Raw genomic sequence first — 18,216 nt, forward strand, 5'->3', positions numbered from 1 at the left:
TCACTCTGTCATGCTGATTGAGTTTGAATAACAGACTGGAATCTTAAAAAGGAGGGTGGTGCTTGGAATCATTGTTCTTCCTCTGTCAAACATGGTTACCTGCAAGGAAACACGTGCCGTCATCATTGCTTTGCACAAAAAGAGCTTCACAGGCAAGGATATTGCTGCCAGTAAGATTGCACCTAAATCAACCATTTATCGGATCAACAAGAACTTCAAGGAGAGCTGTTCAATTGTTGTGAAGAAGGCTTCAGGGCGCCCAAGAAAGTCCAGCAAGCGCCAGGACCGTCTCCTAAAGGTGATTCAGCTGTGGAATCGGGGCACCACCAGTACAGAGCTTGCTCAGGAATGGCAGCAGGCAGGTGTGAGTGCATCTGCACGCACAGTGAAGCGAAGACTTTTGGAGGATGGCCTGGTGTCAAGAAGGGCAGCAAAGAAGCCACTTCTCTCCAGGAGAAACATCAGGGACAGACTGATATTCTGTAAAAAGTACAGGGATTGGACTGCTGAGGACTGGGGTAAAGTCATTTTCTTTGATGGTTTCCCTTTCCGATTGTTTGGGGCGTCCGGACAAAAGCTTGTCCGGAGAAGACAAGGTGAGCACTACCATCAGTCCTGTGTCATGCCAACAGTAAAGCATCTTGAGACCATTCATGTGTGGGGTTGCTTCTCAGCCAAGGGAGTGGGCTCACTCACAATTTTGCCTAAGAACACAGCCATGAATAAAGAATGGTACCAACACATCCTCCGAGAGCAACTTCTCCCAACCATCCAGGAACAGTTTGGTGACGAACAATGCCTTTTCAAGCATGATGGAGCACCTTGCCATAAGGCAAAAGTGATAACTAAGTGTCTCAGGGAACAAAACATTGATATTTTGGGTCCATGGCCAAGAAACTCCCCAGACCTTAATCCCATTGAGAACTTGTGGTCAAACCTCAAGAGGCGGGTGGACAAACAAAACCCCACAAATTCTGACAAACTCCAAGCATTGATTATGCAAGAATGGGCTGCCATCAGTCAGGATGTGGTCCAGAAGTTAATTGACAGCATGCCAGGGCAGATTGCAGAGGTCTTGAAAAAGAAGGGTCAACACTGCAAATATTGACTCTTTGCATCAACTTCATGTAATTGTCAATAAAATCCTTTGACACTTATGAAATGCTTGTAATTATACTTCAGAATTCCATAGTAACATCTGTCAAAAATATCTAAAGACACTGAAGAAGGAAACTTTGTGAAAATTAATATTTGTGTAATTCTCAAAACCTTTGGCCACGACTGTAGATGTAACAGGTTCCTGTGTTATCATGATATTGTGATGCATCTCTTTCTTGTCTTTTTCCATGTGTGTGCATCTCAGTTCACCCTCCCTCAGTCTGAGGCTATGAGAGGGAGAGAGGAGTCCCAGGCCTCACCATCATGCTACTTCTGAGAAGCAGGGATGACATTTTGGCTGCCAATACACAAGGTAGGACACACTGATGGACCTTTTCTTAGACTATTATTGTCTTACAGCAACTACCCACACAACCCATCTCATCCCTGAGTGTGTGTGTTAGTCACACACTGTAGTTTACACACTGGGGATACTGTATGTATGAGAGTTTGTCTCGTGTTGATATTCTTCTGCTCGTCTGTGAAAATGAGTCAACAACATCATCTCAAATTCTACAACATCTCCAGGTTTACACATTTTCGGTGTCCCATAAAACTGTAATCTCCAGCATAAACATATCAATGTGGAGATGGTTTGTGGTGGTGCAGGGTGAGACCTGCAGGCCTTGTGGTGGAAAGGGGCACAGGATTTTAGCGTGGTGTGCTTTTTGATCGATGGACTGCGTCAGCGTGTGAGATTTACTTGGTTATTCAACCTGACCCAGCCGCTATTGACTACTAGCTTAATTTGCATGGCTCTACGGATATTGATCAAGCAATTAAAGGATTTGTTGAATGAGATTTTGTGACAAAAGGGTGTGCCCATCTGTGTGTATATTGAGTTCAGATTTTGTATGTAGGCCTATGCGTGTCTGTGTTTTGTTATGTGTGATAAGATGAAGAAGACATTTGTTATTCCCTGAAGTCCGACTGAGATTGGGCTCGCTACGTATATGAATACAGAAACAGTAAATAATGGCCCACAAACCGCTATTATCAACCAGAGCCATTATCATATTTTTCATATTTTCCTCTTTGCAATGCGTTCAGCTCATCTCTCTCTCAATACTCGTTCCCTCTCTCATATGCATCCTCCGACTCTCACTATCATTTTGACTTTGAACGTACGCTCTCCCCCCTTTTCACCCTCCTATCGTCTTTTTCTCCGTGCACTGTTAATCGGGCGTGACTTTCAAGAGACTGAGCCACTGTACGGAGTGTGAGACTGAGAAACTAAATTATTCTCTTATGGGATCTAGATGTGAGCACACTACAAATGCTATTACTACTATGACTGAAAAGCACCGCCCTTAACAACGGCCTTCTTTACTGTTCATGGAACACTCTATACTGTGTTACTAACGGTTGATGTTGCATTATTAGACCAAGCATTGATATAGAACATAACCAAATCAGCAATATTATTGAATAATATTATCCATTTCATTACTCCGTTTCAACTCCACTGACTTTTACATCGAGTGTGTTTAAGCCTTTTTAATAGCAATATTTTTTTATACATGAGGCTATTTGGCCTAAATCCAATCATTTTTCTCTCTCTAATCTTTTATGAAGCTTAGAAACTAAACAGGACATTTTAGAATAATGGTTTGAATAAGGATATTGGTCTATCAGAATTCTAGTTCATAGATCTGTTTTAGGTCTTATCTATAGCTCATGTATACCTATTACAAATGGGATTTCTTCTCTTTGTTGTATTACTGTAGCCTTTGTCATTGCCATGCACAGTTATGTTTCAATGCTCTGCGGCTTGGCTCTTGTGTTAGTCATTTTTCTTTTGACTGATGGAGAGAACGGTCTCGAAAGCAGATGGAGAGCAAGATAATAGATTGCTATTTGAACCGGTATAAAGGAAACCTTTTAAAATGGTGTTTTGTTTTACTAAGTCATCAAAGCAGTTTAAAAATAGACTCTCGAGCAGCACGTACAGGTATGGATCCCAACACTGACTCTCAAGCAGCACGTACAGGTATGGATCCCAACACTGACTCTCGAGCAGCACGTACAGGTATGGATCCCAACACTGACTCTCGAGCAGCACGTACAGGTATGGATCCCAACACTGACTCTCGAGCAGCACGTACAGGTATGGATCCCAACACTGACTCTCGAGCAGCACGTACAGGTATGGATCCCAACACTGACTCTCGAGCAGCACGTACAGGTATGGATCCCAACACTGACTCTCGAGCAGCACGTACAGGTATGGATCCCAACACTGACTCTCGAGCAGCACGTACATGTATGGATCCCAACACTGACTCTCGAGCAGCACGTACAGGTATGGATCCCAACACTGACTCTCGAGCAGCACGTACAGGTATGGATCCCAACACTGACTCTCGAGCAGCACGTACAGGTATGGATCCCAACACTGACTCTCGAGCAGCACGTACAGGTATGGATCCCAACACTGACTCTCGAGCAGCACGTACAGGTATGGATCCCAACACTGACTCTCGAGCAGCACGTACAGGTATGGATCCCAACACTGACTCTCGAGCAGCACGTACAGGTATGGATCCCAACACTGACTCTCGAGCAGCACGTACAGGTATGGATCCCAACACTGACTCTCGAGCAGCACGTACAGGTATGGATCCCAACACTGACTCTCGAGCAGCACGTACAGGTATGGATCCCAACACTGACTCTCGAGCAGCACGTACAGGTATGGATCCCAACACTGACTCTCGAGCAGCACGTACAGGTATGGATCCCAACACTGACTCTCGAGCAGCACGTACAGGTATGGATCCCAACACTGACTCTCGAGCAGCACGTACAGGTATGGATCCCAACACTGACTCTCGAGCAGCACGTACAGGTATGGATCCCAACACATGTCAGAGGTAGACATGCAGTGGCATATACAATACAATACAATACAGCTACAACCTTTGATCTTGAAAATAGTCTGAAATATTCTAAAATAAGCACACTCTACCCTCTCCCTCACCATAAAACCTAATTAAAAGATAAAGGATGAGTAGGACTTACTACACATGGAGTTATGTATCTTGTCAATATCTTGACACCTGCTCCAGTGTTTTATACTGCTTTACCCTCTTTGCTGAATAGAAAGAGAGAGAGAATGTTTCTTTCAACTTATCCATAAAAGGAGGCAAAATTGATATCCTGAAAGTTAGTTAGCATAAAGGAGGAGGGAAGGATAGTGAAGAGACTAAGACTATTCTTCAAATTTCTGAAGATGAACATAGGCCTAGATATAGTAGATTTGGGAATAAAATGGCTATTGATTGTCTGTTGCTTATGTTTGATGGCTTGTGAGAGTATGGTGTGGTGTGTATTGGATCATCAACAATACTATTTCAATATTGTAGGCCTATTTGTGAATATTCGGGGACATATAAAAACAAATGATTACTGTGTAGTCTTTCTAGGTTAGGATCTGTGGAATATAGTCAACATCAATCTGGCTAATATCCAATTATTGAAGAATGTAGTGGCTGTTGTAGAATTATATGGAAACTATTGGCTTCAATAGGTTTTATTGCAGAGGTAATGCTATCAATGAATATTAATTGGATCTACCAGAATCACCTTTTTAGATTGACCTGACACATGTCAGGCTGAGCATAGAACTGACTGAATTGTCAACAGGAATCAATACACCTTCACTCATCCTTGTCTCCACAGAGGAACATAAGTCACCTGGAAAACTGCCTCGAGACCCAATCATTAGCCGAGCATTGAATTCCAACATTTGCTTTGGTGACATCTGTTACCTTCAGGCACTTCTTTGGATACTACCTTGTCGAGACTTCAGAGGTGTATGTTGATGCTCCAGTTGCTGTATGTATGTATGGAAAAACCTACATGTACATAGTTTTGAACAGTTGTACAGTTGAAGTCGGAAGTTTACATACACCTTAGCCAAATACATTTAATTAAACTCAGTTTTTTTTACAATTCCTGACACTTAATCCTTGTAAAAGAAAATCCCTGTCTTAGGTCAGTTAGGATCAGCACTTTATTTTAAGAATGTGAAATGTGAGAATAGTAATAGTAGAGAGAATGATTTATTTCAGCTTGTATTTCTTTCATCACATTCCCAGTGGGTCAGAAGTATTTGGTAGCATTGCCTTTAAATTGTCTAACTTGGGTCAAACGTTTTGGGTAGACTTCCACAAGCTTCCCACAATAAGTTGGGTGAATTTTGGCCCATTCCTCCTGACAGAGCTGGCGTAACTGAGTCAGGTTTGTAGGCCTCCTTGCTAGCTTTTTCAGTTCTGCCCACACATTTTCTATAGGATTGAAGTCAGGGCTTTGTGATGGCCACTCCAATACCTTGACTTTGTTGTCCTTAAGCCATTTTGCCACAACTTTGGAAGTATACTTGGGGTCATTGTTCATTTGAAAGACCCATTTGCGACCAAGCTTTAACTTCGTGACTGATGTCTTGAGATGTTGCTTCAATATATCCACATCATTTTCCGTCCTCATGATGCCATCTATTTTGTGAAGTGCACCAGTCCCTCCTGCCGCAGAGCACCCCCACAACATTATGCTGCCACCCCGTGCTTCACGGTTGGGATGGTGTTCTTTCAGCTTGCAAGCCTCCCCCTTTTTCCTCCAAACATAATGATGGTCATTATGGCCAAACAGTTCTATTTTTGTTTTATCAGACTTAAGGACATTTCTCCCAAAAGTGCGATCTTTGTCCCCATGTGCAGTTGCAAACCGTAGTCTGTTTTTTTTATGGCGGTTTTGGAGAAGTGGCTTCTTCCTTGCTGAGCGGCCATTCAGGTTATGTCGATATAGGACTCGTTTTACTGTGGTTATAGATACTTTTGTGCCTGTTTCCTCCAGCATCTTCACAAGGTCCTTTGCTGTTGTTCTGGAATTGATTTGCACTTTTCGCACCAAAGAGCGTTCGTCTCTAGGAGACAGAACGTGTCTCCTTCCTGAGCGGTATGACGGCTGTGTGGTCCCATGGTGTTTATACTTGCGTACTATTGTTTGTACAGATGAACGTGGTACCTTCAGGCCTTTGGAAAGTACTCCCAAGGATGAACTAGACTTGTGGAGGTCTACAATTTTTTTTTCTGAGTTCTTGGTTGATTTCTTTTGATTTTCCCATGATGTCAAGCAAAGAGGCACTGAGTTTGAAGGTAGGCCTTGAAATACATCCCGAGGTACACCTCCTATTGATTCAAATGATGTCAATTAGCCTATCAGAAACTTCTAAAGCCATGACATCATTTTCTGGAATGTTCCAAGCTGTTTAGAGGCACAGTCAACATAGTGTATGTAAACTTCTGTCCCACTGGAATTGTGATACAGTAAAATAATCTGTCTGTAAACAATTGTTGGAAACTTAAAGTAGATGTCCTAACCGACTTGCCAAAACTATAGTTTGTTAGGAAGAAATTTGTGGAAGGGCTGAAAACGAGTTTTAATGACTCCAACCTAAGTGTATGTAAACTTCCCACTTCAACTGAACCTATTTTCCTCTCCACCCAAAGGCTGTGGTGTTTTTATGTGTGAAGAATGTTTTCTTCTCATTCTGCTGTACAATGCTGATGTAGGTCGGCATCTTTAGATATCTCTATATATCAACACAGCAATGGTGTTATTACTCAGCAATGGTGTTATTACTCAGCAATGATGTTATTACTCAGCAATGATGTTATTACTCAGCAATGATGTTGGGCTGCTGGACATACAAATCCAGGCCTTGCTGCATGTAACTTGAGCCACAGGGAGTTCGTTTTATTCAAATGTCCCATACGTATTTGAAGTAACAAAAATGTTCACAGACTAACCACAGCTTTAAAGGGAACTCTGTTTGAATCTGCCAGGAGAAGTTCTATATTTGCTGTATGGGATTACCTTAGCATTTTCTACGGTCATAAATCTTACAAATGTGAAAGTAATGTTATTCAACATTTTTACATTTGCTTAACTACAGAGGCAGTGGTCTCTGGGTAGAAATGAAAGCTTTGAGATGGACTGTGGTTTAATTCATCCTATCATTGAAATAGTCTATTTTCCTAGATGCAATAGTCTACATACAGTATTTTGTTCATTACTCTGTGTCCTGATACATTATAAGGTTGCCATATCCACCAAGCAAAACACTTACATTCCCAAAAGCCCGTTTGTGATGTCACAGTCATGAAATGTACAGTAGAAATATACCCATTGAGTGACCCTTGTCCATCATGAAGTGCAGGTTTTTCTGAGAGGCTGTCACTGCCATAGTCCAGCCTCTCTCCCCACTGGTAGTGAAATGTCATAGTTAATGGACACGTTGTTGGAGTAACCCCACCAGGCAGCAACCCCTGCCACCCTAAGGAATCAGAAGGATTGATGTGACTAGTACTTAATATTAGAAGTTATTGATTGGACTTTGTTAGGGAAAATTGCCCCCAGGAGTTTTCCTAGCAAATTCCCAAGCACAACTGCCAATAGGAACCTAATTCTCCCCTGAGAGATTACCATCCAGTTACTGTCAAGATATGTCAAATGTGGCAGCAAAGAGCTGTGAGTGTTGGGCATATATTAGACATATATGTTAGACATATATTTACCACTGAGAGGAATAACTGGTTGAGCCTATGTTAGGGAGAGGGAGCCTGTGTTAGGGAGAGGGAGCCTGTGTTAGGGAGAGGGAGCCTGTGTTAGGGAGAGGGAGCCTGTGTTAGGGAGAGGGAGCCTGTGTTAGGGAGCGGGAGGCTGTGTTAGGGAGAGGGAGGCTGTGTTAGGGAGAGGGAGCCTGTGTTAGGGAGAGGGAGCCTGTGTTAGGGAGAGGGAGCCTGTGTTAGGGAGAGGGAGCCTGTGTTAGGGAGAGGGAGCCTGTGTTAGGGAGAGGGAGCCTGTGTTAGGGAGAGGGAGCCTGTGTTAGGGAGAGGGAGCCTGTGTTAGGGAGAGGGAGCCTGTGTTAGGGAGAGGGAGCCTATGTTAGGGAGAGGGAGCGATGTCTTGATGAAACAATGACACGTCCAAGGATGTTACATTGTATAGAAGTTGCCTCACTGTAACCAGCATCAAGTAGAATTGAAAACAGGGGGGTTCAATCTCAACACGCTCGTCAAAGTGCGTGATACTATAATATCTGAGAACAGCCAATGCAGCACGACATCATCATTTAAAGCACTCTGGTGTAAATAATTGTATGTATTCAATCAATTGCACATGTAACTCTCATTGATTACTGAAGCCGAACATGGTTGAGAGCTAATGAATATTGTTTATCAAGGTTGGATTATAAAAGCACAGCACCACCGCTTTGCCCTGTGGATGTCACCCTCCCACAGATTCATTTGCACAGATTTAGTCTAACCACTGTATTATAGGGAACACTCAGTTCTCTTGTCATTTTCTATTTAGTCTAACCACTGTATTATAGGGAACACTCAGTTCTCTTGTCATTTTCTATTTAGTCTAACCACTGTATTATAGGGAACACTCAGTTCTCTTGTCATTTTCTATTTAGTCTAACCACTGTATTATAGGGAACACTCAGTTCTCTTGTCATTTTCTATTTAGTCACAACCGCTGCTTAACTGCAACGCAACTGAGTTTCAAACCCCAGGTTGAATACATGCAATATTTTCAGTATTTCATTTAGATTTTCCCCCTCCTGACTTTTTTAAAATCTGGGAAGCAAACTGAATAATTGTCCGAATTGATTTTGAATCTCTTCTCAACCGCCGTTCAGCCATGCAAACGACAAATTTCAAATACAGTGGTTGCTTAAACACCTCAGTGCAAAGTGTCCCAAATTCAACTTTGTTAAACTGCCAGGTAATGTGGATTACCTGCTACATAGTTTCTGGGGCGCACGTCCCCTTGATAAATACAGACGGTACTCACTTCACACCCCTTGACTTTTTCCACATTGTGCTATTTTACAGCCTGAATTTAAAGTGTATTACATTTCGATTTTTTTGTCACTGGCTTGCACACAATACCTCTGTCACGCCCTGACCTTAGAGAGTCTATTTGGTTATAGGTCAGGGTGTGATGTGGGGTGGGCATTTTATTTTTTGTTTTCCAGGTTTCTTTATTTCTATGTTTTTGCGGGGTATGGTTCTCAATCAGGGACAGCTGTCTATCGTGTTGTCTCTGATTGGGAATCATACTTAGGTAGTCCTTTTCCCCTCCTTTCAGTGTGGGTAGTTGACTTTGTTTGTGGCACTTAGCCCTGTAAGCTTCACGGTTGTTTCTTTTGTTTGTTGTTTTGTTGGCGAACATTTTAAAATAAAATAAAATGTATGCTCACCACGCTGCACTTTGGTCTACTTCCAATGACACCCGTGACAACCTCATCATGTCAAAGTGGAATTATGTTTTTCAACATTTTGACTAATTAATAAAAAATTAAAAGCTGAAATGTCTTGAGTCAATAACTCAAGCCTAAATAACTCAAGCCTAAATAACTCAAGCCTAAATACTTAGGAAGTCATAATAAATGACATAGACTCACTCTGTGTGCAATAATAGTGAATGACTACTTCCTCTCTGTACCCCACACTTACAATTATCTGTAAGGTCCCTCAGTCGAGCAGTGAACCACAAAGAAGAGTTTTTTTCCCCAAGGCCTCACAAAGAAGGTCATCTATTGGTAGATGGGGGAAAAAACAGACATTGAATATCCCTTTGAGCATGGTGAAGTTACTAATTACACTTTGAATGATGTATCAATAATACACCCAGTCACTACAAAGATACAGATGTCCTTCCTATCTCAGTTGCCGGAGAGGAAGGAAACCGCTCAGGAATACGAGGCCAATGGTGACTTAAAAACAGTTACGGAGTTGAACGGCTGTGATAGGAGAAAACTTAGGATGGATTAACAACATTGTGCAGTAGTAACTCTACAATTAGTAACCTAATTGACAGAGTGAAGGAAGCCTGTACAGAATAAAACATATTCCAAAACTGTTGGCAACAAGGCACTAAAGTAATACTGCAAAAAATGCTGCAAAGCAATTCACCTTTTGTCCTTAATACAAAGTGTTATGTTTGGGCCAAATCCAAAACAATACATTATGGAGTACCACTCTCCATATTTTCAAGCATAGTGGTGAATTCATCATGTTATGGGTGTGCTTGTAATTGTTAAGGACTGGGGACTTTTTCAGGATAAAGAAAAAATATGAAATGGAGCTAAGAACAGGCAAAATTCTAAAGGGCAACCTTGTTCAGTCTGCTTTCCACCAGACACCTGGTGATGAATGCACCTTTCAGCAGGACAATAACCTAAAACACAAGGCCAAATCTACACTGGAGTTGCTTACCAAGAAGACTGTGAATGTTCCTAAGTGGCTGAGTTACAGTTTTGACTTAAATTTGCCTGAAAATGATTGTCTAGCAATGATCAACAACCAATTTGACAGAGCTTAAAGCATTTGGAAAATAATAATGGGAAAATGTTGCACAATCCAGGGTTGGAAAGCTCTTAGAACTTACCCAGAAAGACACAGCTGTAATCACTGCCAAATGGGATTCTAGCATGTATTAACGCAGGGGGTTGAATACTTATCTAGTCAACATATATTAGTGTTTTATTAGTCTTTTTTATTTTTTAAATTTTTACTAATGTTAGAATCTCCATTATTGTCCTGCAACATCTTCCAATACTGGACCTAGGGAGTTTTCTGTCAGGAGTGTCAGCGAGCGTGAATGTATGTGGGTATCAATGTATCAGTGTTTGTCTATGTTACAGTTGGCATCGGCAGTGAACAGCTTGGCAATTAATTAACCATGACCAGAGAGGAATGGTGGGGGCAAAGGGGTGGGGAGGGTAAGGGGGGGGGGGGGATTAAAGATGGTGGCTGAGTGGAGAGCTGGGAGGAGGTGCAGTGAGGGAGGTATGAGGGCGGATGGGGTGGAGAACACAAACTGTAAATAAATCTCCTATAGGAAGACGATGGGGTGCTAAATGAAGCCACAACCACAAATATTTACCACCTAGTATTCTGAGACAATTAGGCCACGTTCACAACGCCAGACCCTGATACGTTCACACCGACAGACCCTGATACGTTCACACCTCCAGACCCTGATACGTTCACACCGCCAGACCCTGATACGTTCACACCGCCAGACCCTGATACGTTCACACCCCCAGACCCTGATACGTTCCCACTTCCAGACCCTGATACGTTCCCACTTCCAGACCCTGATACGTTCACACCTCCAGACCCTGATACGTTCACACCTCCAGACCCTGATACGTTCACACCTCCAGACCCTGATACGTTCCCACTTCCAGACCCTGATACGTTCACACCTCCAGACCCTGATACGTTCACACCTCCAGACCCTGATACGTTCACACCTCCAGACCCTGATACGTTCACACCGCCAGACCCTGATATGTTCACACCGCCAGACCCTGATATGTTCACACCCCCAGACCCTGATACGTTCACACCTCCAGACCCTGATATGTTCACACCTCCAGACCCTGATATGTTCACACCGCCAGACCCTGATATGTTCACACCCCCAGACCCTGATACGTTCACACCTCCAGACCCTGATACGTTCACACCGGAAGACCCTGATACGTTCACAACGCCAGACCCTGATACGTTCACACCGCCAGACCCTGATATGTTCACAACGCCAGACCCTGATATGTTCACACCTCCAGACCCTGATACGTTCACACCTCCAGACCCTGATACGTTCACACCTCCAGACCCTGATACGTTCACACCTCCAGACCCTGATACATTCACACCTCCAGACCCTGATATGTTCCCAGACCCTGATACGTTCACACCTCCAGACCCTGATACGTTCACACCTCCAGACCCTGATACGTTCACACCTCCAGACCCTGATACGTTCACACCTCCAGACCCTGATACGTTCACACCTCCAGACCCTGATACGTTCACACCGTCAGACCCTGATACGTTCACACCTCCAGACCCTGATACGTTCACACCTCCAGACCCTGATACGTTCACACCTCCAGACCCTGATATGTTCACACCTCCAGACCCTGATACGTTCCCACTTCCAGACCCTGATACGTTCACACCTCCAGACCCTGATACGTTCACACCTCCAGACCCTGATACGTTCACACCTCCAGACCCTGATATGTTCCCAGACCCTGATACGTTCACACCTCCAGACCCTGATACGTTCACACCTCCAGACCCTGATATGTTCACACCTCCAGACCCTGATACGTTCCCACTTCCAGACCCTGATACGTTCACACCTCCAGACCCTGATATGTTCACACCCCCAGACCCTGATATGTTCACACCGCTAGACCCTGATACGTTCACACCTCCAGACCCTGATACGTTCACAACGCCAGACCCTGATACGTTCACACCTCCAGACCCTGATACGTTCACACCTCCAGACCCTGATACGTTCACACCTCCAGACCCTGATACGTTCACACCTCCAGACCCTGATACGTTCACACCTCCAGACCCTGATATGTTCCCAGACCCTGATACGTTCACACCTCCAGACCCTGATACGTTCACACCTCCAGACCCTGATACGTTCACACCTCCAGACCCTGATATGTTCACACCCCCAGACCCTGATATGTTCACACCCCCAGACCCTGATACGTTCACACCTCCAGACCCTGATACGTTCACACCTCCAGACCCTGATATGTTCCCAGACCCTGATACGTTCACACCTCCAGACCCTGATACGTTCACACCTCCAGACCCTGCCTCCAGACCCTGATACGTTCACACCTCCAGACCCTGATACGTTCACACCTCCAGACCCTGATACGTTCACACCTCCAGACCCTGATACGTTCACACCTCCAGACCCTGATACGTTCACACCTCCAGACCCTGATACGTTCACACCTCCAGACCCTGATATGTTCACACCCCAGACCCTGATATGTTCACACCCCCAGACCCTGATACGTTCACACCTCCATACCCTGATATGTTCACACCCCCAGACCCTGATATGTTCACACCCCCAGACCCTGATACGTTCACACCTCCAGACCCTGATATGTTCACACCCCCAGACCCTGATATGTTCACACCGCTAGACCCTGATGGCACACTCATTAAGTGTGTGAGAGAGAGAGTGTTTTGTGACTCAAGGAGTAGAGACAAGGTGGACTACATAGCTACCACCATAGCACTAGCCTAATGATCCTTCTACCCATCCAGTCATTTAAGATCAATGGACACACACTGTGAGTGTGGGATAGATGGCCTCTTCTGGCTCAAACCTCCAGGACAAGAAAGACGTGGTATATTGCATCGTGTCGACCGTGATAAAGATCAGTCAAGACCAATGTGAAGACATGAGGGAGAGTTGTGGATGGATGTGATCAGTGGCTCTCGAGTAACAAACGCCTAAAGCCAGTAGAAAATGTTCAAAATATCTTAAAGGTGAACGAAATATGGCTGAAGGCACAGGTGATGAAATATGGCTGAAGCCTAATGATGATTTATATAAGTGTTGGCACCATATACCCTCTAAAAGTTCTTAAAGGTCAATGGACACTATCTAACAAGGCCATACAAAAGCATGCATAAGACATAAAGTAAGAAACGTTTCAAAGTCTTGACACCCTGCTATCCTGCTTTCATTCACATTTAGATGTATGATGTCCAATTAAAGGTTTACCCTGGGTTTACTGAGGAGAGGGCTCATTCCTGGTGGTGGTTGGCCCCAGCTCCCCCAGCCCCCCCAGAGCTGAGTCAGGAGTCTGTGGAGCCCGGCTGCATGCTAGAGGACTAGCCCCTGGGCGGCGGGCCGATCAGCCACCTTTCATGTTACTGCCATTGATTGGGCTTGAGGAGGAGAACTGATGTGTCTTATGAAGTCGGGGATACGAGGAACAGAATCCCCCATGGCTCCTTGGGGCACGAGCTACCAAGCCATGATCTACCGTAGATACCGTGTTTGTGTCCATTTGTCCGAGGTAAAGGATGTGTAATTGAGAAGGCAGTATGGTTAAAGATGACTGGCTAGGGTAGTGTGTGAGTGTGTTTCTACATGTTCATTACCTAAGGTAAGGGCATTATATAGTATACATAAATTGATTATTGCATTGTATACGTATGCATCAGTCAAAGTGTTGGTGTGTGTGTCTGTGTGTGCTTGTTTATGGCTGTGTGTTTGGCTGTGGTCTGCATGGCCAGTGTGGCTCTGTGTGTGCCTGTGTGTGTCTGTGTGTGCCTGTGTGTGCCTGTGTGTGCCTGTGTGTGTGTGTGTGTGTCTGTGTGTGCTTGTTTATGGCTGTGTGTTTGGCTGTGGTCTGCATCGCCTGTGTGTGCCTGTGTGTGCCTGTGTGTGTCTGTGTGTGTCTGTGTGTGCCTGTGTGTGTCTGTGTGTGCCTGTGTGTGTCTGTGTGTGCTTGTTTATGGCTGTGTGTTTGGCTGTGGTCTGCATTGCCAGTGTGTGCCTGTGTGTGTCTGTGTGTGTCTGTGTGTGTCTGTGTGTGCTTGTTTATGGCGGTGTGTTTGGCTGTGGTCTGCATCACCAGTGTGTGCCTGTGTGTGTCTGTGTGTGTGCCTGTGTGTGTCTGTGTGTGCCTGTGTGTGTCTGTGTGTGTCTGTGTATGCTTGTTTATGGCTGTGTGTTTGGCTGTGGTCTGCATCACCAGTGTGTGCCTGTGTGTGTGTCTGTGTGTGTCTGTGTGTGCCTGTGTGTGTCTGTGTGTGTCTGTGTATGCTTGTTTGTGGCTGTGTGTTTGGCTGTGGTCTGCATCACCAGTGTGTGCCTGTGTGTGTCTGTGTGTGCGCCTGTGTGTGCCTGTGTGTGTCTGTGTGTGTCTGTGTGTGTCTGTGTATGCTTGTTTATGGCTGTGTGTTTGGCTGTGGTCTGCATCACCAGTGTGTGCCAAACCTTAAAGAATCACTCAGTGAGAGTGACTAAGGAAGGGAGATGTGGAGAAGACAAGGGGGAATGAAAATAGAGAAAAGGCGCAGTTACACACACACACTCACACACACGGTAAAACATCTGACCTGTACTGTGAGCAGAATGGGGGGCAAAATCCCCAAAATGTGCAGTGAGTTATATAGAGAGGAAAGTAAGGAATAAGGGAAGTTGAAATGTACTTTAAACTTTTCCTAGTTCCATTTGACCCCTGAATACACATTCTTAGTCTTTCTCCTCTGTTCTGCCACCATTCTGTTTTTCACACTGTTCCCTCTCTTATTTTCTTCTGTCCCTTATGTGTAGCACAGCTCTGATCTAACGTTGGTCCTGCCTCTCTATCTTTATAACTTTCTCTCTTTCATTCAATCTGCCTCCCTCTCTTGCCAGCACACTCGCTCTCTCTTACCGTTTTTAATTAAAATCTCTCTGCATCAAGGGATTCCGTTGTAGCTGTGATTTAAATGAGAGGGTGACATAAACCTGACATTACTGTCAGACTAAAGCAAATTCCATCAATTCATGTGAAATTTGCTGCACTGGCCATTCTCCAATGGTGTCTGTTATATACATATATATATACACTGCATATCATTTTTTCCCCTACTATTCTTTTTCAAAACAAACTTGCCAAAGCAACTCTGTAATGAAATGTTACCACACACTCTGCCAGCCTACTGTACCACCTTGCTGTGTGAAACAATGCACTTTCCCCCCTCCTAGGCATTTTGCCCACCACCTTCCCCTCACCCCTTCACCCACTGTGGACTCAGTCTTGGGTGGATGAGGTTGGGTCTTAATAAATCAGGATGCTACCACCGGCGCTAAGGCTAGTTTTTAATTAAAACTGTGAGTCAGTCGAGCTGTATTATGAATTGTACTCTGCCACGAGTGAATAAAACATCACTTCTCTCCTACATTTTTTTCTGAGAGTTGTGTCGCTGTGCTGACAGGGTTATGAAAGAGTCTGGGAGCTTAGTGTTGCATAAAAATAATAACTCAATAGTGAGGCCCACAGCCATTAAGGTCAACACCATTATATTACACAAAACAGCTACAAGGGCTTTAGCGCAGCTGCTAGGCCAGAGTGACGTAGACACACAGGTTTCACATCGTGACACTTTGATGATGTTTGACGTTGTGTCAGTTGATGATACCAAAACACTTTCACACACAGCATGATCATTGTGATGCTGATGATCAGGTACTCTTGTCCGCTGGCTATTTTCAACACATGACTAATGTGAAACGTTTGCTCTTCAAACACAAACAATTGCTCCATATATTTAGGGCCATTCATAAAAAGAGGTGAGCAGGGGGACTTATTCTCCACCTTTCCCCTTTGATGGGCAGTAATGAAATAAATACCATCTATGAATATATTTATATGCTATGTTTTTTTGAAAGCTCCTCTTGAAAGTATCACAAGGTTGAAGCGTAACAACTTGCCTACTTCAATGGCCCTTATTGCTAATTTATGACCTTTTGGTGTCTGTGAGTACAACTGACACCGTCCCAGAGAGAGCAGGGATGAGCCAGCAGATGAAAATTAGCCCCGTGGAGCATAGCGAATAGGAAGCGCTTCATGGATTCATTCAGAGGATGACTAACTGCAATTCAATCTTACAGCTTTTCACAAGCAAACTTATGAATGCTAATTGTTTCATAATTGAAGGTGCTGGCAGACTCACTTCACTGACTGTGGTGATGCAAATGAAGCCCTCTGGCACTCGTAACTACTGCCACAGAAAACTCAGGCGGGTTTGACCTGGTGGGACTCACATCACCTTTTGCACACAGGCCTCTATGTTTGTACCGTCATTTGCGTTTATTTGCATATATGAATATACTATAGGTAAGCTGTTCCATTTGGTATGTAACTAACTGATATGAAAAGTTTTGTTCTGTACAGTTAGCTATGAGTCATCAGCCTATATACTGTGTGGCAATACACTGCAATTACTCACCATTATTTAATTGGCTTTCTTTTTCTAGATGATATCTTGATAAAGAGTACAGAAAGTACGTTGTCAAAGATATTCCACGTTGTGTTGTGCTTCTTATCATCGCTTGATTTGGACTGAAATAGGTGCCGGTACTGTTAATATTTAGATGCAGGAGCTCCAGGATACGTTTGAGCTAATCTTCTGTAAGAGCAACAGGAGCACAAGCAGTAGAAAATAGGAGGTTTCGCCCAGGTCACGCACTGCTTCTTATACAGTAGTTAATGGAGGTGGGTCTCTTAGAACCGTACAACGAACAAAGTGTGTTTGATTGAAATAGTATGATAGTTGTCACACAGGTACCATGTTGGAATGACAGCTCTGGATGTGGTGGTGCTGTTGACGGAGCTGAGGCTTACTCTGCGGCGTGCCTCGTGGCTGAGTGCTGGGTGGGATTAAACACGGGACATCTATTGGGAAGAGCTCCTAGATGTCATTATCCTCGTGGGGAGTCTCATCATTGGCTGGGAGCGATGACGCACGCGGCCCTGGAAGACGGCTGGAGACAGGTATGACAGCCGTACGCCTGCAAGAAATAGTGATGATCATGCATAAAAACAACGGCGGAGAAGAGATACTGTACTGGAATCCGAGTCTCCCGCGACTCACAAGGGTTTAAACATGCTGCCAAAACAGATGCTCCCGCGCTGAATTACACCCTTTAATAATGTAACCTCTCTCACACCTTTGCAAAATGTGCCGTAGTCTCCAAATGACATGTCCCATGAATTAATGCCATGAATTAATTAAAATCCATTAATTAAAACGTTAAATGAATACTTTACGCTCAGTGTTTGAGATCAATTGACACTCTTTACCATGGCACTTTGAAGTTTATTTTAAACTGCAAAACCCTTACGCACCACTGCACTTTGTATACCAGGTTTGGCTGGCCTTCTCTAGTCACTCGTAAGCTCACACTGGTATACTTTTATTTACAAAGCCATTTTGGGTTTACTACCTTTTTGCTTGTGCATTTTTATTGTTCAGAAATGTGGTGGGTACTCTCTTCGTTCGCTGGACTTTATCCTGCTAACTGTTCCAAATGTCCCAACTGAATTTGGTAAAAGGGCTTTTATGTACTCTGCGCCATCGTCTTGGAACACCTTACAAAATACTTTTAAACTGGAAGAACTTGTCCCGATTGGTGTTTTTA

At 44.1% G+C, this 18,216-nt stretch overlaps 1 protein-coding gene across 1 annotated transcript; it reads right to left on the reverse strand.

Annotated features, from left to right (window-relative positions):
* Positions 1-11,138: 11,138 nt before the first annotated feature.
* On the reverse strand, positions 11,139-13,232 carry LOC135564859 (uncharacterized PE-PGRS family protein PE_PGRS24-like). The gene is made up of 6 exons (XM_065010933.1): positions 13,041-13,232; positions 12,650-12,881; positions 12,296-12,472; positions 12,062-12,214; positions 11,444-11,974; positions 11,139-11,212 (listed from the first exon to the last, which is right to left on the reverse strand). Exons 1-6 carry the CDS (start codon positions 13,230-13,232, stop codon positions 11,139-11,141), a joined length of 1,359 nt encoding a protein of 452 aa, XP_064867005.1.
* Positions 13,233-18,216: the final 4,984 nt, after the last annotated feature.

The sequence above is a fragment of the Oncorhynchus nerka genome, linkage group LG26 (assembly GCF_034236695.1).
Source record: "Oncorhynchus nerka isolate Pitt River linkage group LG26, Oner_Uvic_2.0, whole genome shotgun sequence".
Classification (NCBI taxonomy): domain Eukaryota; kingdom Metazoa; phylum Chordata; class Actinopteri; order Salmoniformes; family Salmonidae; genus Oncorhynchus; species Oncorhynchus nerka.

Coding starts and splice junctions, on each gene's coding strand:
- LOC135564859 (XM_065010933.1), bottom strand. CDS start 13,232: ATGAGTGTGCCATCAGGGTCTAGCGGTGTGAACATATCAGGGTCTGGG. Junction 12,215..12,295: donor GAACGTATCAGGGTCTGGAG/GTGTGAACGTAT, acceptor TGAACGTATCAG/GGTCTGGAGGTGTGAACGTA. Junction 11,213..11,443: donor GAACGTATCAGGGTCTGGAG/GTGTGAACGTAT, acceptor TGAACGTATCAG/GGTCTGGAGGTGTGAACGTA.